Source organism: Pithys albifrons, chromosome 7 (genome assembly GCF_047495875.1).
Source record: "Pithys albifrons albifrons isolate INPA30051 chromosome 7, PitAlb_v1, whole genome shotgun sequence".
NCBI lineage: Eukaryota > Metazoa > Chordata > Aves > Passeriformes > Thamnophilidae > Pithys > Pithys albifrons.
Window position 1 is genome coordinate 50885142 of NC_092464.1, and position 24584 is coordinate 50909725.

General features: G+C 46.6%; 1 long non-coding RNA gene and 1 gene segment (V, D, J or C); one reads left to right on the forward strand and one right to left on the reverse strand.

Moving 5' to 3' along the window:
- Positions 1-711: 711 nt before the first annotated feature.
- Positions 712-8468, forward strand: LOC139674782 (uncharacterized). Of its 3 annotated transcripts, XR_011698346.1 has the most exons (6): positions 712-829; positions 3267-4827; positions 5827-6146; positions 6426-6578; positions 7181-7279; positions 7696-8468. It is a non-coding gene; the product is annotated as an uncharacterized lncRNA (long non-coding RNA). The 3 variants fall into 3 exon arrangements; XR_011698347.1 differs by lacking the exon at positions 7181-7279; XR_011698345.1 differs by lacking the exon at positions 7696-8468 and having other exon boundaries at positions 7181-7381.
- Positions 8469-14165: 5697 nt separating this feature from the next.
- LOC139674783 (T cell receptor gamma variable 4-like) lies at positions 14166-15030 on the reverse strand. The segment is given in 2 exon segments: positions 14166-14494; positions 14608-15030. Coding segments are annotated over 2 exon segments (372 nt in total).
- Positions 15031-24584: the final 9554 nt, after the last annotated feature.

Here is a 24584-nt window from a genome sequence, read left to right on the forward strand (position 1 = left end):
TGCCAGTAGGTGCAGTAGTAGGTGCCTTGATGTTCTTGATTGTGAAAGTGAAGACATTTTTACCTTTCCTCACACAAGAATATTTTTCTCATAGGACTTGTCATCATAAGCCACAGATTGCCCTCCAATATACAGGATGCGCTCAGGAGCTCTGGGGGGCACCTGTCGGTACCAATGGACATACTCGTAGGTGGAATCAGAGATGCCCTCGGCTGTGCAGTTCATGGATGCTTCAGCACTGGGCTGTCCGGTAACCGAGGCTTGACTCTGCCTCAGAAGCACTTGTGCTTGTCCATCTAGAAAGGAGTAGAGAGAACAGGACAAATACTCTCAGCTTGCTATAAACTCACACACATGAAGAGGGCATGCTTCCTGCAGCTGCCCCGTGCCAGGTGCCAAGGGGAGCCTACAATGACAGGCTGTACTCAGGGCAAGGAGGGCAAGCAGCAACATCCTAATGGGTTCTTGCTGGTGTCTGCCTCTGGGAGGAAGGGACAGCCCTGCTGGTAGGGGCACATGGCTGGGCTGAGGAAAGGAAATGACTCACTGGGGCATAATCTGGAGAGGCTGTCCTGGCAACAGGTGGGTGTTGTTTGCGACTAAGCAGCCTGATTGAACCCTGCTAATTGTTAACAGTCCAATTATGGCTTTTACACAAAGGGAACAAACCCTCTCTCTCCCTCTCTCCCTTCCACCCCAGCCCCTCAGCTACCTTAAGTCATTTACAGATTAACTGAAAGAGCTGAAATGACTTACATGAACGTCTTTCTCTTTTATAGTTGCAGTCTTGCTGCCCTGGAAAAGGAGAAGCCCCACTGAACTCAATCAGGTGACTTTTGGTTTAACCTAATTGAAGGTTTGATCAACTCCAAACAGAAAACAAAGAGAAAATAATATCAGATTCTCTACTGACAGAGAGGTAGAAAATGGGTATATTACATCTGGAGGCTTGAGCTTAACTGTGGCTTTGTTCCAAAGATGTAGCTTGAAGGGTAATGATAATAGAAAGGAATCTCCTCCCTTTAGGTAGCCCTCCATACCATGCTGTAAACCCACTCAGAGGCAATCCAGACCTATAAAGATGCCTTTGTGTTGGCAGAGTGGAAGAGCAGCTGTTCTGGTAGTGGCTGAAGGTGCCCCTGCAAATCTCAGCAGCACCTTTGGTGTGTTGCTGCCTGCACAACCTGATTCAAGGCTGGTGGGAAAAGCAGGGTGCTGATGTTCCTGCGCATTGTCAAACACTTCAGGTTCTGCTTTGGCAGGTCTTTGTGCAGGTCCCCTGTGGCTTTCTGCTGCTGTGCATCCCACCTGGCACAGTAGTAGGTGGCGGAATCTTGCGGAGTTATTCTGCTCACTGTCAGGGTGCAGATAGATTTGCTGAGATCCTTCTCCACACTAAACTTGCCCTCGTCAGCCTGGTTTTCCAGGAAAGTCCTGGAGGACATGTAGGCCATATGCTCGGGAGCTGCCTTGACCTTCTGTTGGTACCAGTGAATGAAAATGGTGCTAAAATCAGGGCTGGAGACATGGCAGTTGATTAGCACCGTTTTGCCTTCTGGCTTGGTGATGGATACGGGGCTTTGCTGCAAGTCTCGTGCTGAGCCACCTGTGGCAAAAAAAGAGAAAACAGTCTGCAGGCATAGTCTGGCATTTCAACCAAAGCAACTTAGAGTCCTTCTGGGATCTCTGTGGCACAATGACTGCAAAGCCATGTTGAGAAATTGCTATTTGAGGCTAGAGGGAGGAACTAGAGTGTGAAGGCCTTTCAGCTGAAGTAGTTCTAAAAACATGCAGAGGTCTGCGCTGAAGTCTCCTGGACAGGAACATCCTAATCACAAAGGGCAGGAACGATGTGGACAGAGAATGAGGCCAACCAGTGCTTCTCCTGCCATGTCCTTAGACACAAAGTGAAGGAGATCACCACCACACACCCTGCAGTTACAGGGGCTATTGGATTATGTCCATGACAGTGAGTGGCTGGGAGCTGTCATGTGAGGAGGAGAAGGAGAAGAAGGACAAGGACACTCTTTCCTGCTGATGTTTTGCTCTATGGACAGACCATAACTGAGTGTTGTGAAGCTCAGAAACTGCTGCTCACCTGTGAAACATTTGTAGTATTCTAGGAGTGATGAAACCACTGGAAATGGGACTCTTCGTAGTCCACATCACTTTCACTGTCTTATAAAGGGTATAGTGATGACATGTATTCTGATGAGGATGAGATATGAAGAAGAAGAGAGTCAGGGGATACCTCATTACAGCCTTCCAGTACCTGATGGGGGCTTATGAAAAAGGGGAAGAGGGACTCTTTACATGGGCAGATAGTGATAGAGCAAGGGGGAATGTCTTGAACAAAAACATGGGAGCTTTAGAGTCAATGTCAAGGAAGAAATTCTTTAGTGCAAGAGTGCTGAGGTACTGCAATAGACAGCCCAGAGGAGCTGTTGATAAATCCTCCCTGGAAATAAGTCCAGGTTGGCTATCCTCCTGAGCAACCTGATCAAGTGGAAGGTGACCCTGTCCATGGTGGATATGGTTGGAACTGGATGATCTTTAAGGTCCCTTCCAACCCAAACCATTCTATTAGTACATGATTCCATGGATCCATGAAATCACAGAGCACTTGCCTGCTTAAACTTGCTTTGCCTTTAAGACTTTCAAGACCTGAGGCTACTGGTGTGTAGTGATAATTCACAGCTAGCTGGGTCCTTCTAAAGTCCCACAGCTCATTCTGTGTGATGGTCCAGCACTTTAGGTATCCAATCACCAGGAAAAGAAAAGCTGATGAGTAAGCACATACCTGGCTATAGTCACAAGCAAATATTAATCCTGTGACACTTTTCTTTGAAGAGCCTGCCATGCCCAGGGACATATGCTGACTTCTTACAAACTTGAAGAAACTCCATCAACCTTGACAGCTTCAGACAACATCCTTCTTCCAATAAAAATCCTTTCTATTCTCTTTGTCTTACCATGAAAAGAAAGATGATGACAGTTATAAGCAGCACAACATTAGCTGTGCCAGGCATGAGATTGTAAATCTCAAATTTAAGTGGGTCTGTGTGGGATATTGTGGTATCCAAATCAGGTAAACAGGACTTACAGATTTTCCAGGGGCTAACACTTGCTGACATGTACAGTAGGGAAGACTATAGGGGGGATATTTTCCTCAGCAATGCTCAGAATTGGCAAGTATATCATTCCCACTCACCAAGGTACTCCCTTCAGCATGTTGTCTTTCTTTTGTTGCCTTCTCTTTCCTAAAGGAGGACGGTGGCTGGACCAGAAGATCAAGGCTGCTCTGTTTGCTCCCAGACTTCTGGCCACCTGACTTCTGCCATGGCTGTGCAAACAGCACCAAAGGAGCAGGGGAGTGTCCAGTGTTTATGTGCTAAGTCTTAAGGCTGTGAAGACTCCCTTTGTGCTTAGAAGAGCAGATGTGTGTTGAAGACAGGAGTCCTAATGATGACCCAGATTTTGAAAAGGACACTTGTGCAAAGTTAGCTGCTCTTTTTGAGAAACAGACAAAGCTTTGGCCTTTCAGCTGCTCACATCAGACAGAAAGAAGACTGGTGGAGAGGCAGAGTTAGAGCCTTGTGGTTGAGATGTTGTGGGTGGTTTTTTGCCTTGATGATCTTTGAGTTTCAATCAAGGTGAGGGTCCCAGTAGGCGCAGTAGTAAGTAGCAGCATCATTATAATTTACGTCTTTTATTGTAAGAGAACACCGTCTCTGACTAGAACTTCTTTCAACCATGTATCTCGTTGCTTGAAAGTCAGCTTCAACAGTAGCTTTTCCTTCTGAAAAGAACAGGAGCCTCTTTGGAGCTTCACCTTCCTTCTGCAGATACCAGTGTATGACAGTACCAGCAAAATTTTCCCCTAATGTTTTAATTTCACAAATCATTCGTGCACTATTTTGGAACTTGGTGATGGATATAGGACTCTGCACGGGAATTTCCTGTGTAAATCCATCTAGGAAAGAGAAAAGGAGAAACGATGCAATTAGCTGGAATTCAGTGATAGACACCTGTTTGCACAGCCCTGAGTTTCTGAGAAGAAAGGTAGAATAATAAGAAAGTACTTACAAGACCAAGTGGCTGTGGCCACAAGCACTGCCAGCAGCAGCATGTTTGCTTGCCACGCTCTGCTCTCGTTGAGACTCAGAGGAGAGTGGAAGGGACCCCAGATGGGGAGGAACCGTGTTGTGTGAAAGAGGAGGTGACACTCTTGAATGGTCTTTAGGAATGAAGATGAGGTGCAGAAAACCCTCTCCAGGCTACCAAATGCTAAAATTGCTTAAAAGGCTGCAGTCCTGTATGTTTTCCACGGAAATATGAGAAACACTGGTAAATCCAAGGATTGTGGCCCCACAGACCTTGAGTCAGAGTGACTGAGCAAAGGCAGCTGTGTATGGTGGAGGGAAGGTCTCAGCCTGTCACTCGCTGGGCAGGCAGTGAGTGTGCACCACCCCCAAGGGGTGCAGGGGGTTGCACAGGGCCCAAGGGGGTGGGAGACATTCTCCCCTGCTGTTGGGAACCGCCCTTTGCTGCCTCAGCTTGCTCACCCAGCTGCAGAGTGCACAAGTGCCTGGGGTGTCCCTGTGCAGCTCTGCCCTCCACCAGAGCAGCCCAGGCCATCAGGCTGCAGCACCTGGGCAGCTGCACCGCGGGCACTTGTCCCCACTCTGCTTTGGGCTGCGGGAGGAAACGCACAGCCACAGGATTTCAGTTCCCAAGCTCAGCTGAGGTGCAAACACCGACTGAAGAAGAGAGTGGCAAACAAATGAGAGCAGCTGCTGCCAACAGCCCCTGCAGAGACACATCTTGGTGAGACACTCTGGGGCTGTGGGGTCTCCCCTGTGCATGAGAGCCCAGGCTGCAGCTCCCTGGGTGTGAAGGAATTGAGTTGCTTCAGCCTCCCTCCTGCTGGCAGCTGCTCCATGCAGTGGGCTGGTGGAAGCACATGCTGCCAAGTGCCTTGGAAAGGTGCCTGTGAGTGCAGGGCTCCTGGCAGAGTCAGGGAAGGGGAGACAGCTGCCTCTGTGTGGTTGCAATGGAAAGGGTCCCTCTCTTCCCAAAAAACAACTGTGGAAAAGCCTCTTGCATTTTCTATCAGGTCACGCTGAGGGAGATGAGAAGGAGAAATTACTTAAAAAATGGCAGGACACAACAAAGTGACAAGGAATAGAGAGCTGCAAAACAGATTTTAAGGTGAAGTGCAGGGAGGGTCTTGGAAAAGATCCCTCATCCCAGTACCATCCCTTGACAGTCTCCTGCATGGGCAACTGTGCTTAAAAGCAGGGTGAAAAGTGCCTTGGCAGTTGTGTGTTGAGGACCTGAGAACTCAAACTCCTCTTCCAAAAACTCCCATGCATGAAACAGGAACAGTCCATTACTGTTCTTCTGATCACACAGCAGAATTCTGTCAGGCACCTGATCCCAGATGAGGAGCAAAGAAATACAGCAGTGGCTGCATCTCACATGATTAATTTACAGCTACTGTCTAGGTTTTGTACTGTGGCTTTCTAATACAGGAAGCCCCTCCTTGGAATAATTACAGATCTAACACAGTGGTGTCTATGCCAAGAGGACACAGGCACCTGCCAGAAGATTGGTCTACAAAATCCCTTGCCAGGTTCAGCTTATCACTAAATAGACTTGTTGGTGATTAAATGGCCAAAACCTACTTTGCAGAGAGCTTCATTGTCTAAAGCTATCTTAATAACTTCCCTTTTGTAAATCCATGCTGAGTAATCCTGATCACCTTCTGCATCTCCCTGTGTCTGTAAATGAATTCCGGTCTTTGAATTCCGTCACCTTCCCAAGGATTGAGATAGGACCAGCCTGCCTGGAGTTCACAGTCTTTCTTGAAAATAGGAGTGGCGTTTGTTTCTTCTGGTCTTCGGGAACCTGTATTGGTTGTTGTGAGCTTTCAAAAGTAGGTGAAAGTCCCCTTGCAAAGGCATGGGCCAGCTGGCTCAGCACTTGTGGCTGCATCCCCTCAGGAGCCACAGACTTCTGTGTGTTAAGTGCTCAGTAACCTGATCCTTCTCCCCCAAAGGGTGTCTTTCTTGCTCCACCTGGTCTCAGGGGCCTGGGATTCCTGAGGGTCATTCTTGTGTGTGAATACTGAGGCAAAGGAAGCAGTGAGTACCTCAGGTTTTCCCTTGTCATTTCTCACCAGATTCCCTGCCCCACGCAGCAGCTTTCCCTAATCTTTCTCTTGCTACCTCTGTCTTGTATAACTCTTTCTTGATGCCCTTTCTATCCTTTACCAAATTCAATTCAAGCTGGGCTAGTGCTTTCCTGAACCCATCCCTGCATGGCTGAGCAGCAGCTCCTGCATCAACTGCCTCTGCTCCTACCACTTGTGCCCTTCATTGTAATGCCTGAGTTCAGTCAGCAGCTTTTTGCTCCTTCTTCAGGGAGTCCTGCTGCCTTTGAGTTGGAGGTCCAGCAGAGCACATTTCCTTGTACGCTGCTCAATCACCTGTGTCAGGAAATTGTGGCAACTCACTCCAGAACCCTCCTAGACTGGTTGTGAAAAATCCTCAGCTCCCACAATACAAAGAAAAAAGGTAAGCTGGCTGAAGTTAACATCTGCAGTCACATGTAGTGCAACCTGTTTTTCAAATAGTTGAGGAAGGCACAAACATCTGTATAAAGACATGTTCTGCTCAAATCACATGGAAAGTTGAGCAAAAGGAGAGTTCAGAGGCTGTGGAGCCGTAAACCCATCACTGTGGAGGCATTTGAGCTCATTTTTAAGGTGGAGATGCACTAGAGGAATATGTCAAAGGATATTGAACACATGCACTCTCATCTAAATCAGAAACTTGAGGACATAGAAGTATCTCAGTGTTCTGAGTTGCTGTCAGTATAATGCCCTCTTTGCTAGAACCAGTCTCTGATTGCACAGTCTGATTTGTAAAGTTCAGAACACTGACCCAAAGGCTCGGAGGGGCTCAGCTTGCCTGGGGCACGGCTCATGGTGAGGATTTCAGTTATGTCTTGGACACATCAGGTGAGGAGCTGTGACAAGAAAAATAAGATTTCTGGGCTCTTGTAGGAATTTGTAGTGACTGAAATGAAAAGGAAGACAAAAGAATAATAAGAAATGGGATGTACAGGATCACCTGGTCATCTGTCCTTTCATATTCCTGTCTTTCCTATTCAAAAGAAACAACTGAGGGGATGGAGACGATGCTCTGCTTGCTAGAATTTTAACAGAGAAGAGATTTGCAGCTCCCACCCAGAGCCTGTCTCTGTTCACTGTCAGGTGAGGGCTTTCAGGAAAATCAAGGCTTCATTTGAAGAGCAGTGTTTGATATATTTCCCGTTAAGCGACTAGAAGATTCCAGTTTCTGGAAGCTGCAGATACATGTGAGTATTGAAGTGATACACTGATCAGTTACATCATCTATTCAGTAATTGTCCAAAGACATTGTTTTTCCTCTCCTGCTGCAGAGTTCAGAGCTTGTGTTCAGAGCACAAGGCACCTTTTTGTACAGCTTCTCTTTGCCTGAGTGATGTTGTGATGCTTCTATAGACATAATATGCACAATAATAAGTGCCAGAATCCCTCGGGGTTACAGAATTTATCTTCAGGTAATATAAGGGATCAGTAGGATTCTTCCAAGCTTGATATCTCTTTCTCTTTGTGCTGTCATCATAAACAGGTGTCTGTCCTAACAGGTACAGGATCCTCTTCGGTGGCTCTCCAGGAAGCTGCTTGTACCAGTGCACAGTCTTTGTGTCCGTCAGTAGGCACGACATGCTGGCAGAGCTGCCCTTCAGCTGTTGCTGCATCTCTGGTGTTTGCAAGGGCACTGACTGTGTGTCTCCACCTGGAAGGGGAAGCAGAGAACTTGTGTGAGGGGAGAAGCTCCTGGAGTCTGGAATCAGGGCTGTGTTCACTGTACACAGAAAGGAGGCAAAAGGAAAAAACACTCACGGCACCAAATTGAAGTTGCAAGAAGGACTGGAAACAGCAACATGCTGCCTGTGCACACTAAAGTCAGAAATGAAATAAATAGAGACAGAAATGTTACAAAACTCTTCAGGTGGAGAAAGCATCAAATGACTGGGAGGAGGAAATGACTCATTCAGCACATCCAATGGTTGTTTTTCCACTCAATGCATCTGATGGTGTTAAATTTACTGACAAGCTAAACCACACCAGTAACAGTGTAGAAAGAACATAAAATACTCAGTCTGAAACAAATTTCTTCATCTGTCTACCTATTACACTCAATCCAGACTTACCAAGTGAACGTACACAGAAAAACTCCAGCCAGCTGTTTGCTACCTCCTGCTTTATCTTGTACTTTTCCTCATTGCAGAACCCTGGAGAGGTGCCCTGCAAATACTTACACAGTGAATGGTCCCATAAGAGAGAATCCTCTGGAGCTCTTTTAGGCCTTTGTCAATAGCAGCGTACACAAATAAATCCCATCTCATTAGAGAAAGAAAGTTGATGTTGTTCTGTTGTCCTTGTGATACATACAAGAATTTCTGTCAGGTCCTGTAGTGCAGGCATATCTACAAGGAAAGAACAAAAAGCCCCTCACAAGGACATGAGGCTGTGAATCCCACTGTCACACAAGTGGAATTTCACTTTGGCTCTCCTCCCAGCTACCTGGCTGAGCAGGGCTGTTCCACCACATCCATATCCCTGCTCTAGTCTGCAGTTTTCCCTTGTACATGATCTTCACAATCCTTTCTTGGAACAGTCTTTTCAGATGTTGCCTGGTGTAACAGACCCTTGCCTATAAGAAGGGGTCATTGTTATCATAACCATTAAGATGGGAGTGACTGATGATGAGTGTCACCCATATCTCCACCATCACTTGGATCTGAAGCCTCCCAGGCTAAACCTTCTGTGAAAATACCTTCCTCCTATATTCTCTCCTCACCATGGCTTACTTTTTGCTTTCTGAGAATCTACTTGGGAAAATATTTCTATTATTCAAAGACCAGCTGTGTTACTATGTAATTTAACTTCAATGCCATCACTCACAGGGGAGTTCCTTTTCCCCAGCATAGACCATTATGCCAGCTCAGTCGTGACACATCTTTGTGTTTCTTCTGGTCTGATATTCATATAAACATACTCAACATAAACTTGCTGGGATGTTTCAGAGACAGGAAGGTGCCATTACGGTTCTTTGCATTTGACAGAAAGCATTGCCCCTCAAGGCACACAGAGCTTTCTGGACAGGCTGCCAGTCACCCACTGACTGTGTGGAGCTGACAGTAGGCGCAGTAGTAGGTGCCTTCATCACTGGCTTTGATGTTCTTGATTGTGAAAGTGAAGACATTTTTACCTTTCCTCACACAAGAATACTTTTTCTCATAGGACTTGTCATCATAAGCCACAGATTGTCCTCCAATATACAGGATGCACTCAGGAGCTCTGGGGGGCACCTGTCGGTACCAATGGACATACTCATAGGTGGAATCAGAGATGCCCTCGGCTGTGCAGTTCATGGATGCTTCAGCACTGGGCTGTCCGGTAACCGAGGCTTGACTCTGCCTCAGAAGCACTTGTGCTTGTCCATCTAGAAAGGAGGAGAGAGAACAGGACAATTACTCTCAGCTTGCTATTAACTCACACACAGGAACAGCGCATGCTTCCTGCAGCTGCCCCGTGCCAGGTGCCAAGGGGAGCCTACAATGACAGGCTGTACTCAAGGCAAGGAGGGGAAGCAGCAACATCCTAATGGGTTCTTGCTGGTGTCTGGGAGGAAGGGACAGCACTGCTGGTAGGGGCACAGGGCTGGGCTGAGGAAAGGAAATGAGTCACTGGGGCATAATCTGGAGAGGCTGTCCTGGCAACAGGTGGGTGTTGTTTGCGACTAAGCAGCCTGATTGAACCCTGCTAAATGTTAACAGTCCAATTATGGCTTTTACACAAAGGGCACAAACCCTCTCTCTCCCTCTCTCCCTTCCACCCCAGCCCCTCAGCTACCTTAACTCATTTACAGATTAACTGAAAGAGCTGAAATGACTTACATGAATGTCTTTCTCTTTTATAGTTGCAGTCTTGCTGCCCTGGAAAAGGAGAAGCCCCACTGAACTCAATCAGGTGACTTCTGGTTTAACCTAATTGAAGGTTTGATCAACTCCAAACAGAAAACAAAGAGAAAATAATATCAGATTCTCTACTGACAGAGAGGTAGAAAATGGGTATATTACATCTGGAGGCTTGAGCTTAACTGTGGCTTTGTTCCAAAGATGTAGCTTGAAGGGTAATGATAATAGAAAGGAATCTCCTCCCTTTAGGTAGCCCTCCATACCATGCTGTAAACCCACTCAGAGGCAATCCAGACCTATAAAGATGCCTTTGTGTTGGCAAAGTGGAAGAGCAGCTGTTCTGGTAGTGGCTGAAGGTGCCCCTGCAAATCTCAGCAGCACCTTTGGTGTGTTGCTGCCTGCACAACCTGATTGAAGGTTGGTGGGAAAAGCAGGGTGCTGATGTTCCTGCGCATTGTCAAACACTTCAGGTTCTGCTTTGGCAGGTCTTTGTGCAGGTCCCCTGTGGCTTTCTGCTGCTGTGCATCCCACCTGGCACAGTAGTAGGTGGCGGAATCTTGCGGAGTTATTCTACTCACTGTCAGGGTGCAGATAGATTTGCTGGCATCCTTCTCCACACTAAACTTGCCCTCATCAGCCTGGTTTTCCAGGAAAGTCCTGGAGGATATGTAGGCAATACGCTCAGGAGCTGCCTTGACCTTCTGTTGGTAGCAGTGAATGAAAATGGTGCTAAAATCAGGGCTGGAGACATGGCAGTTGATTAGCACCGTTTTGCCTCCTGGCTTGGTGATGGATAAGGGGCTTTGCTGCAAGTCTCGTGCAGAGCCACCTGTGGCAAAAAAAGAGAAAACAGTCTGCAGGCATAGTCTGGCATTTCAACCAAAGCAACTTAGAGCCCTTCTGGGATCTCTGTGGCACAATGACTGCAAAGCCATGTTGAGAAAATGCTTTTTGAGGCTAGAGGGAGGAACTAGAGTGTGAAGATCTTTCAGCTGAAGTAGTTCTAAAAACAAGCAGGGGTCTGCGCTGAAGTCTCCTGGACAGGAACATCCTAATCACAAAGTAAGGGCAGGAATGATGTAGACAGAGAAAGAGGCCAACTAGTGCTTCTCCTGCCATGTCCTTAGACACAGAGTGAAGGAGACCACCATGACACGCCCTGCAGTTGCAGGGGCTATTGGATTATGTCCATGACAGTGAGTACCCGAGAGCTCTCATGTGAGGAGGAGAAGGACAAGGAGAACAAGGACACTGTCCTGGTGATGTTTTGCTCTATGGACAGACCATAACTGAGTATTGTGTAGCTCAGAAACTGTTGCTCACCTGTGAAACATTTGTAGCATTCTAGGGGTGATGAAACCACAGGAAATGGGACTCTTCATGGTCCACATCACTTTCTTATAAAGGTTATAGTGATGACATGTATTCTGATGAGGATGAGATCTGGTGCACGATGCTTTCTGACACAATGACAACACCACAAGGGAAGGTTTCTTGAGAAAAAGAGCAATGTTACTGATGCCGAAAGGGTTTTTGTTCTGATTTTCACATTTTGTAGATTTTAGGAACACAGTAGTTGTGGATTTTTAGAGGGTTAATATTTCTAACAGTTTAAGTTTAATGCCTTTCTATCACTACCCCTGTCCCAGAACAGGGAGCTCAAATTCCTTTAGTTAATTAATCTTGTTTAGACTCCTTTCCAAGGTAAAGAGCTGAAGGATATCAGAAGGCCTACAGAACAAAACATAAACATAGATCAGAGTGACCCAAAAGCCAAAACTGGATGAGCTCCAAGAGACCTTTGTGTGCCTGAGGAAGAAGAGCTGATGAAGACAGAGGGTCCTGACGACCCCAGACCCAATTCCAGGGGTTTGGACCAGGGGTGGGACTGGGGCTGAACTGAGAAATGTGTAAAGCAATGATTGGAAGGATCTTATTATAAAAGCCATGGAAACAAGAACTGAGACACATGCATGTCATCCTGTATTCCTGTGGGCTGTAGGCCCTGTGTTATTAAAGGACCTTTACTTTTTTTCTTACCCTACACTAACGTGGCTCGAAGTCCTGTTTTTTGGGGGAAGGGTCATTCACGGCATCATTACCTGCACCACTGCAAGTACTGGGTGCTGCAAGTCACCATATACAGAAGGCAGAAAACTACAACACAGAAGTATCCACTGAACTAAGAGGAAAACTCCAGAAAGCTGCCATGAGATCCTATGAACAGAGACATCATGTGGCAGTACCAATTTCTGGCTGAGAGCTCTGCATCACACCACTGGCCAGCTCTGATTCAGTAACTATGCCATCCAGAGGGATGTGAGCAGACTTGAGAACTGGGCCCATGAAAACCACTTGAGGTTGAAGAACTCCAAGTGTAAGCTGCTTCTCTGGGTCAGGGCAATCCCAGACATGAGGCCAGACTGGGAGAAGAACTCCTGGAGAGCAGATCTGCAGAGGAGGACTTGGGGATTCTGGTGGACCAATGTCACGCACAGCCCAAAAGACCAACCCCATCCTGTGCTATATTATCAAAAGAGAGGTGGCCAGCAAGTCAAGAGAGGTGATTCTCCCCCTCTACTCTACCCTTGTGAGACCTCAGCTGGAATGTTCTGATCAGGTCTAGAGTCCTGAGTACAAGACAGACATGGAGCTGCTGCAGTAGGTCCAGAGAGCTGCAAACAGGCTCAGAGGGCTGCAGGACCTCTCCTATGAAAATAGGCTGAGGGAGCTGGGGCTCTTTGGCCTGAAGAAGAAGAGAGTCAGGGGATACCTCATTGCAGCTTTCCAGTACCTGATGGGGGCTTCTGAAAAAGAGAAAGAGTGACATTTTCATGGATAGATAGGGATAGGACAAGGGATAACCAGTCTTGAACCAAAAGAGGGGAGCTTTAGAATTGATGTTAAGGAAGAAGTTCTTTAGTACAAGGGTGGTGAGGCACTGCAATAGACAGCACAGGGAAGCTGTTGATACATCCTCCCTGGAAATAAATCCAAGTTGGCTATCCTCCTGAGCAACCTGATCAAGTGGAAGGTGACCCTGTCCATGGTGGAGAGGGTTGGAACTGGATGATTTTTAAGGTCCCTTCCAATCCAAACCATTCTATTAGTATTTGATTCCATGGATCCATGAAATCACAGAGCACTTGCCTGCTTAAATTTGCTTTGCCTTTAAGACTTTCAAGACCTGAGGCTACTGGTGTGTAGTGTTTATTCACAGCTAGCTGGGTCTTTCTAAAGTCCCACAGTTCATTCTGTGTGATGGTCCAGCACTTTAGTTATCCAATCACCAGGAAAAGAAAAGCTGATGAGTAAGCACATACCTGGCTATAGTCACAAGCAAAAATTAATCCTGTCACGCTTTTCTTTGAAGAGCCTGCCATGCCCAGGGACATATGCTGACTTCTTACAAACTTGAAGAAACTCCATCAACCTTGACAGCTTCAGACAACATCCTTCTTCCAATAAAAATCCTTTCTATTCTCTTTCTCTTACCATGAAAAGAAAGAAGATGACAGTTATAAGCAGCACAACATTAGCTGTGCCAGGCAAGAGATTGTGGTATCCAAATTAGGTAAAAAGTACTTACAGATTTTCCAGGGGCTAACACTTGCTGACATGTACAGTAGGGAAGACTATAGGGGGGATATTTTCCTCAGCAGTGCTCAGAATTGGCAAGTATATCATTCCCACTCACCAAGGTACTCCCTTCAGCATGTTGTCTTTCTTTTGTTGCCTTCTCTTTCCTAAAGAAGGACGGTGGCTGGACCAGAAGATCAAGGCTGCTCTGTTTGCTCCCAGACTTCTGGCCACCTGACTTCTGCCATGGCTGTGCAAACAGCACCAAAGGAACAGGAGAGTGTCCAGTGTTTATGTGCTAAGTCTTAAGGCTGTGAAGACTCCCTTTGTGCTTAAAAGAGCAGATGTGTGTTGAAGACAGGAGTCCTAATGATGACCCAGACTTTGAAAAGGACACTTGTGCAAGGTTAGCTGCTCTTTTTGAGAAACAGACAAAGCTTTGGCCTTTCAGCTACTCACATCAGACAGAAAGAAGACTGGTGGAGAGGCACAGTTACAGCCTTGTGGTTGAGATGTTGTGGGTGGTTTTTTGCCTTGATGATCTTTGAGTTTCAATCACAGTGATCTTTCCAGTAGGCACAGTAATAAGTAGCAGCATCATTGGAATTTACATCTTTTATTGTAAGAGAACACTGTCTCAGGTTGGAATATGTTCCAACGGTGTACCTGCTTGGTTCAAAGTCACTTTCAACAACAGTTTTTCCTTGATACGAGAACAGGAGCCTCTTTGGAACTTCACCCTCCTTCTGCAGATACCAGTGTATGTACTTATCAGCAAAACTTTCCCCTAAGATTTTGATTTCACAAATCATTCGTGCACTGTTTTGGAACATGGTGATGGATATAGGACTCTGCACGGGAATTTCCTGTGTAAATCCATCTAGGAAAGAGAAAAGGAAAAATGATGCAATTAGCTGGAATTCAGTGATAGACGCCAGTTTGCACAGCCCTGAGTTTCTGAGAAGAAAGGCAGAATAATAAGAAAGTACTTACAAGACCAAGTGGCTGTGGCCACAAGCACTGCCAGGAGCAGCATGTTTGCTTGCCACACTCTGCTCTCGTTGAGACTCAGAGGAGAGTGGAAGGGACCCCAGATGGGGAGGAACCGTGTTGTGTGAAAGAGGAGGTGACACTCTTGAATGGTCTTTAGGAATGAAGATGAGGTGCAGAAAACCCTCTCCAGGCTGCCAAATGCTAAAATTGCTTAAAAGGCTGCAGTCTGGTCTGCTTTCGACGGAAATATGAGAAACACTGGCAAATCCAAGGATTGTGGCCCCACAGACCTTGAGTCAGAGTGACTGAGCAAAGGCAGCTGTGTATGGTGGAGGGAAGGTCTCAGTCTGGCACTCGCTGGGCAGGCAGTGAGTGTGCACCACCCCCGAGGGGTGCAGGGGGTTGCACAGGGTCCAAGGGGGTGGGAGACATTCTCCTCTGCTGTTGGGAACCGCCCTTTGCTGCCTCAGCTTGCTCACCCAGCTGCAGAGTGCACAAGTGCCTGGGGGGTCCCTGTGCAGCTCTGCCTTCCACCAGAGCAGCCCAGGCCATCAGGCTGCAGCACCTGGGCAGCTGCACCGCAGGCACTTGTCCCCACTCTGCTTTGGGCTGCAGGAGGAAACGCACAGCCACAGGATTTCAGTTCCCAAGCTCAGCTGAGGTGCAAACACCGACTGAAGAAGAGAGTGGCAAACAAATGAGAGCAGCTGCTGCCAACAGCCCCTGCAGAGACACATCTTGGTGAGACACTCTGGGGCTGTGGGGTCTCTCCTGGGCCTGGTGAGCCTGGACTGCAGCTCCCTGGGTGTGAAGGAATTGAGTTGCTTCAGCCTCCCTCCTGCTGGCAGCTGCTCCATGCAGTGGGCTGGTGGAAGCACATGCTGCCAAGTGCCTTGGAAAGGTGCCTGTGAGTGCAGGGCTACTGGCAGAGTCAGGGAAGGGGAGACAGCTGCCTCTGTGTGGTTGCAATGGAAAGGGTCCCTCTCTTCCCAAAAAATAACTATGGAAAAGCCTCTTGCATTTTCTATCAGGTCACGCTGAGGGAGATGAGAAGGAGAAATTACTTAAAAAATGGCAGGACACAACAAAGTGACAAGGAATAGAGAGCTGCAAAACAGATTTTAAGGTGAAGTGCAGGGAGGGTCTTGGAAAAGATCCCTCATCCCAGTACCATCCCTTGACAGTCTCCTGCATGGGCAACTGTGCTTAAAAGCAGGGTGAAAAGTGCCTTGGCAGTTGTGTGTTGAGGACCTGAGAACTCAAACTCCTCTTCCAAAAACTCCCATGCATGAAACAGGAGCAGTCCATTGTTGTTCTTCTGATCACACAGCAGAATTCTGTCAGGCACCTGATCCCACATGAGGAGCAAAGAAATACAGCAGTGGCTGCATCTCACATGATTAATTTACAGCTCCTGTCTAGGTTTTGTACTGTGGCTTTCTAATACAGCAAGCCCCTCCTTGGAATAATTACAGATCAAACACGGTGGTGTCTATGCCAAGAGGACACAGGCACCTGCCAGAAGATTGGTCTACAAAATCCCTTGCCAGGTTCAGCTTATCACTAAATAGACTTGTTGGTGATTAAATGAAATGGCCAAAACCTACTTTGCAGAGAGCTTCATTGTCTAAAGCTATCTAAATAACTTCCCCTTTGTAAATCCATGCTGAGTAATCCTGATCACCTTCTGCATCTCTCTGTGTCTGTAAATGAGTTCCGGGCTTTGAATTCCATCCCCTTCCCAAGGATTGAGATAGGACCAACCTGCCTGGAGTTCACAGTCTTTCTTGAAAATAGGAGTGGTGTTTGTTTCTTCTGGTCTTCGGGAACCTGTATTGGTTGTTGTGAGCTTTCAAAAGTAGGTGAAAGTCCCCTTTGCAAAGGCATTGGCCAGCTGGCTCAGCACTTGTGGGTGCATCCCATCAGGAGCTACAGACTTCTGTGTGTTAAGTGCTCAGTAACCTGATCCTTCTCCCCCAAAGGATGTGTCTTTCTTGCTCCACCTGGTCTCAGGGGCCTGGGATTCCTGAGGTTCATTCTTGTGCGTGAATACTGAGGCAAAGGAAGCAGTGAGTACCTCAGGTTTTCCCTTGTCATTTCTCACCAGTTTCCCTGCCCCATGGAGCAGCTTTCCTTAATCTTTCTTTTGCTACCTCTGTCTTGTATAACTCTTTCTTGATGCCCTTTCTATCCTTTACCAAATTCAATTCAAGCTGGGCTAGTGCTTTCCTGAACCCATCCCTGCATGGCTGAGCAGCAGCTCCTGCATCAACTGCCTCTGCTCCTAACACTTGTGCCCTTCATTGTAATGCCTGAGTTCAGTCAGCAGCTTTTTGCTCCTTCTTCAGGGAGTCCTGCTGCCTTTGAGTTGGAGGTCCAGCAGAGCACATTTCCTTGGAGGCTGCTCAATCACCTGTGTCAGGAAATTGTGGCAACTCACTCCAGAACCCTCCTAGACTGGTTGTGAGAAATCCTCAGCTCCCATAATATAAAGAAAAAAAGGTAAGCTGGCTGAAGTTAACATCTGCAGTCACGTGTAGTGCAACCTGTTTTTCAAATAGTTGAGGAAGGCACAAACATCTGTATAAAGACATATTATGCTCAAATCACATGGAAAGTTGAGCAAAAGGAGAGTTCAGAGGCTGTGGAGCCCTAAACCCATCACTGTGGAGGCATTTGAGCTCATTTTTAAGGTGCAGATGCACTAGAGGAATATGTCAAAGGATATTGAACACGTGCACTCTCATCTAAATCAGAAACTTGAGGACATAGAAGTATCTCAGTGTTCTGAGTTGCTGTCAGTATAATGCCCTCTTTGCTAGAACCAGTCTCTGATTGCACAGTCTGATTTGTAAAGTTCAGAACACTGACCCAAAGGCTCAGAGGGGCTCAGCTTGCCTGGGGCACGGCTCATGGTGAGGATTTCAATTATGTCTTGGACACATCAGGTGAGGAGCTGTGACAAGAAAAATAAGATTTCTGGGCTCTTGTAGGAATTTGTAGTGACTGAAATGAAAAGGAAGACAAAAGAATAATAAGAAATGGGATGTACAGGGTCACCTGGTCTTCTGTCCTTTCATATTCCTGTCTTTCCTTATCAAAAGAAATAACTGAGGAGATGGAGACAATGCTCTGCTTGCTAGGATTTTAACAGAGAAGAGATTTGCAGCTCACACCCAGAGCCTGTCTCTGTTCAGTGTCACGTGAGGGCTTTCAGGAAAATCAAGGCTTCATTTGAAGAGCAGTGTTTGATATATTTCCCGTTAAGCGACTAGAAGATTCCAGTTTCTGGAAGCTGCAGATACATGTGAGTATTGAAGTGATACACTGATCAGTTACACCATCTATTCAGTAATTGTCCAAAGACATTGGTTTTCCTCTCCTGCTGCAGAGTTCAGAGCTTGTATTCAGAGTAAAAGGCACTTTTTGTACAGCTTCTCTTTGCCTGAGTGATGTTGTGATGCTTCTATAGACATAATATGCACAATAATAAGTGCCAGAATCCCTCGGGGTTACAGAATTTATCTTCAGGTAATATAAGGGATCAGTAGGATTCTTCCAAGCTTGATATCTCTTTCTCTTTGTGCTGTCATCATAAACAGGTGTCTGCCCTAACAGGTACAGGATCCTCTTCGGTGGCTCTCCAGGAAGCTGCTTGTACCAGTGCACAGTCTTTGTGTCCGTCAGTAGGCACGACATGCTGGCAGAGCTGCCCTTCAGCTGTTGCTGCATCTCTGGTGTTTGCAAGGGCACTGACTGTGTGTCTCCACCTGGAAGGGGAAGCAGAGAACTTGTGTGAGGGGAGAAGCTCCTGGAGTCTGGAATCAGGGCTGTGTTCACTGTACACAGAAAGGAGGCAAAAGGAAAAAACACTCACGGCACCAAATTGAAGTTGCAAGAAGGACTGGAAACAGCAACATGCTGCCTGTGCACACTAAAGTCAGAAATGAAATAAATAGAGACAGAAATGTTACAAAACTCTTCAGGTGGAGAAAGCATCAAATGACTGGGAGGAGGAAATGACTCATTCAGCACATCCAATGGTTGTTTTTCCACTCACTCCCTCTGAGGGTGTTAAATTTACTGACAAGCTAAACCACACCAGTAACAGTGTAGAAAGGACATAAAATACTCAGTCTGAAACAAATTTCTTCATCTGTCTACCTATTACACTCAATCCAGACTTACCAAGTGAACGTACACAGAAAAACTCCAGCCAGCTGTTTGCTACCTCCTGTTTTATCTTGTACTTTTCCTCATTGCAGAATCCTGGAGAGGTGCCCTACAAATATGTTACAGTGAATGGTCCCATAAGAGAGAATCCTCTGGAGCTCTTTTAGGCCATTGTCAATAGCAGTGTACACAAATAAATCCCATCTCACTAGGACAGAAAGTTGATGTTGTTCTGTTGTCCTTGTGATAAATACAGGAATTTGTGTCAGGTCCTGTAGTGCAGGCATATCTACAAGGAAAGAACAAAAAGCCCCTCACATGGACATGAGGCTGTGAATCCCACTGTCACACAAGTGGAATTTCACTTTGGCTCTCCTCACAGCTACCTGGTTCAGCAGGGCTGTATCACCACATCCATATCCCAGCTTTAGTCTGCAGTTTTCCCTTGTACATGATCTTCACAATCCTTTCTTGGAACAGTCTTTTCAGATGTTGCCTGGTGTAACAGACCCTTGCCTATAAGAAGGGGTCATTGTTATCATAACCATTAAGATGGGAGTGACTGCTGATGAGTGTCACCCATATCTCCACCATCACTTGGATCTGAAGCCTCCCAGGCTAAACCTTCTGTGAAAATACCTTCCTCCTATATTCTCTCCTCACCATGGCTTACTTTTTGCTTTCTGAGAATCTACTTGGGAAAATATTTCTATTATTCAAAGACCAGCTGTGTTACTATGTAATTTAACTGCAATGCCATCACTCACAGGGGAGTTCCTTTTCCCCAGCATAGACCATTATGCCAGCTCAGTCGTGACACATCTTTGTGTTTCTTCTGGTCTAATATTCATATAAACATACTCAGCATAAACTTGCTGGGATGTTTCAGAGACAGGAAGGTGCCATTACGGTTCTTTGCATTTGACAGAAAGCATTGCCCCTCTAGGCACACAGAGCTTTCTGGATAGGCTGCCAGTCACCCACTGACTGTGTGGAGCTGCCAGTAGGTGCAGTAGTAGGTGCCTTGATGTTCTTGATTGTGAAAGTGAAGACATTTTTACCTTTCCTCACACAAGAATATTTTTCTCATAGGACTTGTCATCATAAGCCACAGATTGCCCTCCAATATACAGGATGCGCTCAGGAGCTCTGGGGGGCACCTGTCGGTACCAATGGACATACTCGTAGGTGGAATCAGAGATGCCCTCGGCTGTGCAGTTCATGGATGCTTCAGCACTGGGCTGTCCGGTAACCGAGGCTTGACTCTGCCTCAGAAGCACTTGTGCTTGTCCATCTAGAAAGGAGTAGAGAGAACAGGACAAATACTCTCAGCTTGCTATAAACTCACACACATGAAGAGGGCATGCTTCCTGCAGCTGCCCCGTGCCAGGTGCCAAGGGGAGCCTACAATGACAGGCTGTACTCAGGGCAAGGAGGGCAAGCAGCAACATCCTAATGGGTTCTTCCTGGTGTCTGCCTCTGGGAGGAAGGGACAGCACTGCTGGTAGGGGCACATGGCTGGGCTGAGGAAAGGAAATGAGTCACTGGGGCATAATCTGGAGAGGCTGTCCTGGCAACAGGTGGGTGTTGTTTGCGACTAAGCAGCCTGATTGAAACCTGCTAATTGTTAACAGTCCAATTATGGCTTTTACACAAAGGGAACAAACCCTCTCTCTCCCTCTCTCCCTTCCACCCCAGCCCCTCAGCTACCTTAAGTCATTTACAGATTAACTGAAAGAGCTGAAATGACTTACATGAATGTCTTTCTCTTTTATAGTTGCAGTCTTGCTGCCCTGGAAAAGGAGAAGCCCCACTGAACTCAATCAGGTGACTTGTGGTTTAACCTAATTGAAGGTTTGATCAACTCCAAACAGAAAACAAAGAGAAAATAATATCAGATTCTCTACTGACAGAGAGGTAGAAAATGGGTATATTACATCTGGAGGCTTGAGCTTAACTGTGGCTTTGTTCCAAAGATGTAGCTTGAAGGGTAATGATAATAGAAAGGAATCTCCTCCCTTTAGGTAGCCCTCCATACCATGCTGTAAACCCACTCAGAGGCAATCCAGACCTATAAAGATGCCTTTGTGTTGGCAGAGTGGAAGAGCAGCTGTTCTGGTAGTGGCTGAAGGTGCCCCTGCAAATCTCAGCAGCACCTTTGGTGTGTTGCTGCCTGCACAACCTGATTGAAGGTTGGTGGGAAAAGCAGGGTGCTGATGTTCCTGCGCATTGTCAAACACTTCAGGTTCTGCTTTGGCAGGTCTTTGTGCAGGTCCCCTGTGGCTTTCTGCTGCTGTGCATCCCACCTGGCACAGTAGTAGGTGGCGGAATCTTGCGGAGTTATTCTGCTCACTGTCAGGGTGCAGATAGATTTGCTGGCATCCTTCTCCACACTAAACTTGCCCTCGTCAGCCTGGTTTTCCAGGAAAGTCCTGGAGGATATGTAGGCAATACGCTCAGGAGCTGCCTTGACCTTCTGTTGGTAGCAGTGAATGAAAACGGTGCTAAAATCAGGGCTGGAGACATGGCAGTTGATTAGCACCGTTTTGCCTCCTGGCTTGGTGATGGATAAGGGGCTTTGCTGCAAGTCTCGTGCAGAGCCACCTGTGGCAAAAAAAGAGAAAACAGTCTGCAGGCATAGTCTGGCATTTCAACCAAAGCAACTTAGAGCCCTTCTGGGATCTCTGTGGCACAATGACTGCAAAGCCATGTTGAGAAAATGCTTTTTGAGGCTAGAGGGAGGAACTAGAGTGTGAAGATCTTTCAGCTGAAGTAGTTCTAAAAACAAGCAGGGGTCTGCGCTGAAGTCTCCTGGACAGGAACATCCTAATCACAAAGTAAGGGCAGGAATGATGTAGACAGAGAAAGAGGCCAACTAGTGCTTCTCCTGCCATGTCCTTAGACACAGAGTGAAGGAGACCACCATGACACGCCCTGCAGTTGCAGGGGCTATTGGATTATGTCCATGACAGTGAGTACCCGAGAGCTCTCATGTGAGGAGGAGAAGGACAAGGAGAACAAGGACACTGTCCTGGTGATGTTTTGCTCTATGGACAGACCATAACTGAGTATTGTGTAGCTCAGAAACTGTTGCTCACCTGTGAAACATTTGTAGCATTCTAGGGGTGATGAAACCACAGGAAATGGGACTCTTCATGGTCCACATCACTTTCTTATAAAGGTTATAGTGATGACATGTATTCTGATGAGGATGAGATCTGGTGCACGATGCTTTCTGACACAATGACAACACCACAAGGGAAGGTTTCTTGAGAAAAAGAGCAATGTTACTGATGCCGAAAGGGTTTTTGTTCTGATTTTCACATTTTGTAGATTTTAGGAACACAGTAGTTGTAGATTTTTAGAGGGTTAATATTTCTAACAGTTTAAGTTTAATGCCTTTCTATCACTACCCCTGTCCCAGAACAGGGAGCTCAAATTCCTTTAGTTAATTAATCTTGTTTAGACTCCTTTCCAAGGTAAAGAGCTGAAGGATATCAGAAGGCCTACAGAACGAAACATAAACATAGATCAGAGTGACCCAAAAGCCAAAACTGGATGAGCTCCAAGAGACCTTTGTGTGCCTGAGGAAGAAGAGCTGATGAAGACAGAGGGTCCTGACGACCCCAGACCCCATTCCAGGGGTTTGGACCAGGGGTGGGACTGGGGCTGAACTGAGAAATGTGTAAAGCAATGATTGGAAGGATCTTATTATAAAAGCCATGGAAACAAGAACTGAGACACATGCATGTCATCCTGTATTCCTGTGGGCTGTAGGCCCTGTGTTATTAAAGGACCTTTACTTTTTTTCTTACCCTACACTAACGTGGCTCGAAGTCCTGTTTTTTGGGGGAAGGGTCATTCACAGCATCATTACCTGCACCACTGCAAGTACTGGGTGCTGCAAGTCACCATATACAGAAGGCAGAAAACTACAACACAGAAGTATCCACTGAACTAAGAGGAAACTCCAGAAAGCTGCCATGAGATCCTATGAACAGAGACATCATGTGGCAGTACCAATTTCTGGCTGAGAGCTCTGCATCACACCACTGGCCAGCTCTGATTCAGTAACTATGCCATCCAGAGGGATGTGAGCAGACTTGAGAACTGGGCCCATGAAAACCACTTGAGGTTGAAGAACTCCAAGTGTAAGCTGCTTCTCTGGGTCAGGGCAATCCCAGACATGAGGCCAGACTGGGAGGAGAACTCCTGGAGAGCAGATCTGCAGAGGAGGACTTGGGGATTCTGGTGGACCAATGTCACGCACAGCCCAAAAGACCAACCCCATCCTGTGATATATTGTCAAAAGAGAGGTGGTCAGCAAGTCAAGAGAGGTGATTCTCCCCCTCTACTCTGCCCTTGTGAGACCTCAGCTGGAATGTTCTGATCAGGTCTAGAGTCCTGAGTACAAGACAGACATGGAGCTGCTGCAGTAGGTCCAGAGAGCTGCAAACAGGCTCAGAGGGCTGCAGGACCTCTCCTATGAAAATAGTCTGAGGGAGCTGGGGCTCTTTGGCCTGAAGAAGAAGAGAGTCAGGGGATACCTCATTGCAGCTTTCCAGTACCTGATGGGGGCTTCTGAAAAAGAGGAAGAGTGACATGTTCATGGATAGACAGGGATAGGACAAGGGGTAACCAGGCTTGAGCCAAAAGAGGGGAGCTTTAGAATTGATGTTAAGGAAGAAGTTCTTTAGTACAAGGGTGGTGAGGCACTGCAATAGACAGCACAGGGAAGCTGTTGATACATCCTCCCTGGAAATAAGTCCAAGTTGGTTATCCCCCTGAGCAACCTGATCAAGTGGAAGGTGACCCTGTCCATGGTGGAGAGGGTTGGAACGGGATGATCTTTAAGGTCCCTTCCAATCCAAACCATTCTATTAGTATTTGATTCCATGGATCCATGAAATCACAGAGCACTTGCCTGCTTAAATTTGCTTTGCCTTTAAGACTTTCAAGACCTGAGGCTACTGGTGTGTAGTGTTTATTCACAGCTAGCTGGGTCTTTCTAAAGTCCCACAGTTCATTCTGTGTGATGGTCCAGCACTTTAGGTATCCAATCACCAGGAAAAGAAAAGCTGATGAGTAAGCACATACCTGGCTATAGTCACAAGCAAAAATTAATCCTGTCACGCTTTTCTTTGAAGAGCCTGCCATGCCCAGGGACTTATACTGACTTCTTACAAACTTGAAGAAACTCCATCAACCTTGACAGCTTCAGACAACATCCTTCTTCCAATAAAAATCCTTTCTATTCTATTTCTCTTACTACAAAAAGAAAGAAGATGACAGTTATAAGCAGCACAACATTAGCTGTGGCAGGCAAGAGATTGTGGTATCCAAATTAGGTAAAAAGTACTTACAGATTTTCCAGGGGCTAACACTTGCTGACATGTACAGTAGGGAAGACTATAGGGGGGATATTTTCCTCAGCAGTGCTCGGAATTGGCAAGTATATCATTCCCAGTCACCAAGGTACTCCCTTCAGCATGTTGTCTTTCTTTTGTTGCCTTCTCTTTCCTAAAGAAGGACGGTGGCTGGACCAGAAGATCAAGGCTGCTCTGTTTGCTCCCAGACTTCTGGCCACCTGACTTCTGCCATGGCTGTGCAAACAGCACCAAAGGAGCAGGGGAGTGTCCAGTGTTTATGTGCTAAGTCTTAAGGCTGTGAAGACTCCCTTTGTGCTTAGAAGAGCAGATGTGTGTTGAAGACAGGAGTCCTAATGATGACCCAGACTTTGAAAAGGACACTTGTGCAGGGTTAGCTGCTCTTTTTGAGAAACAGACAAAGCTTTGGCCTTTCAG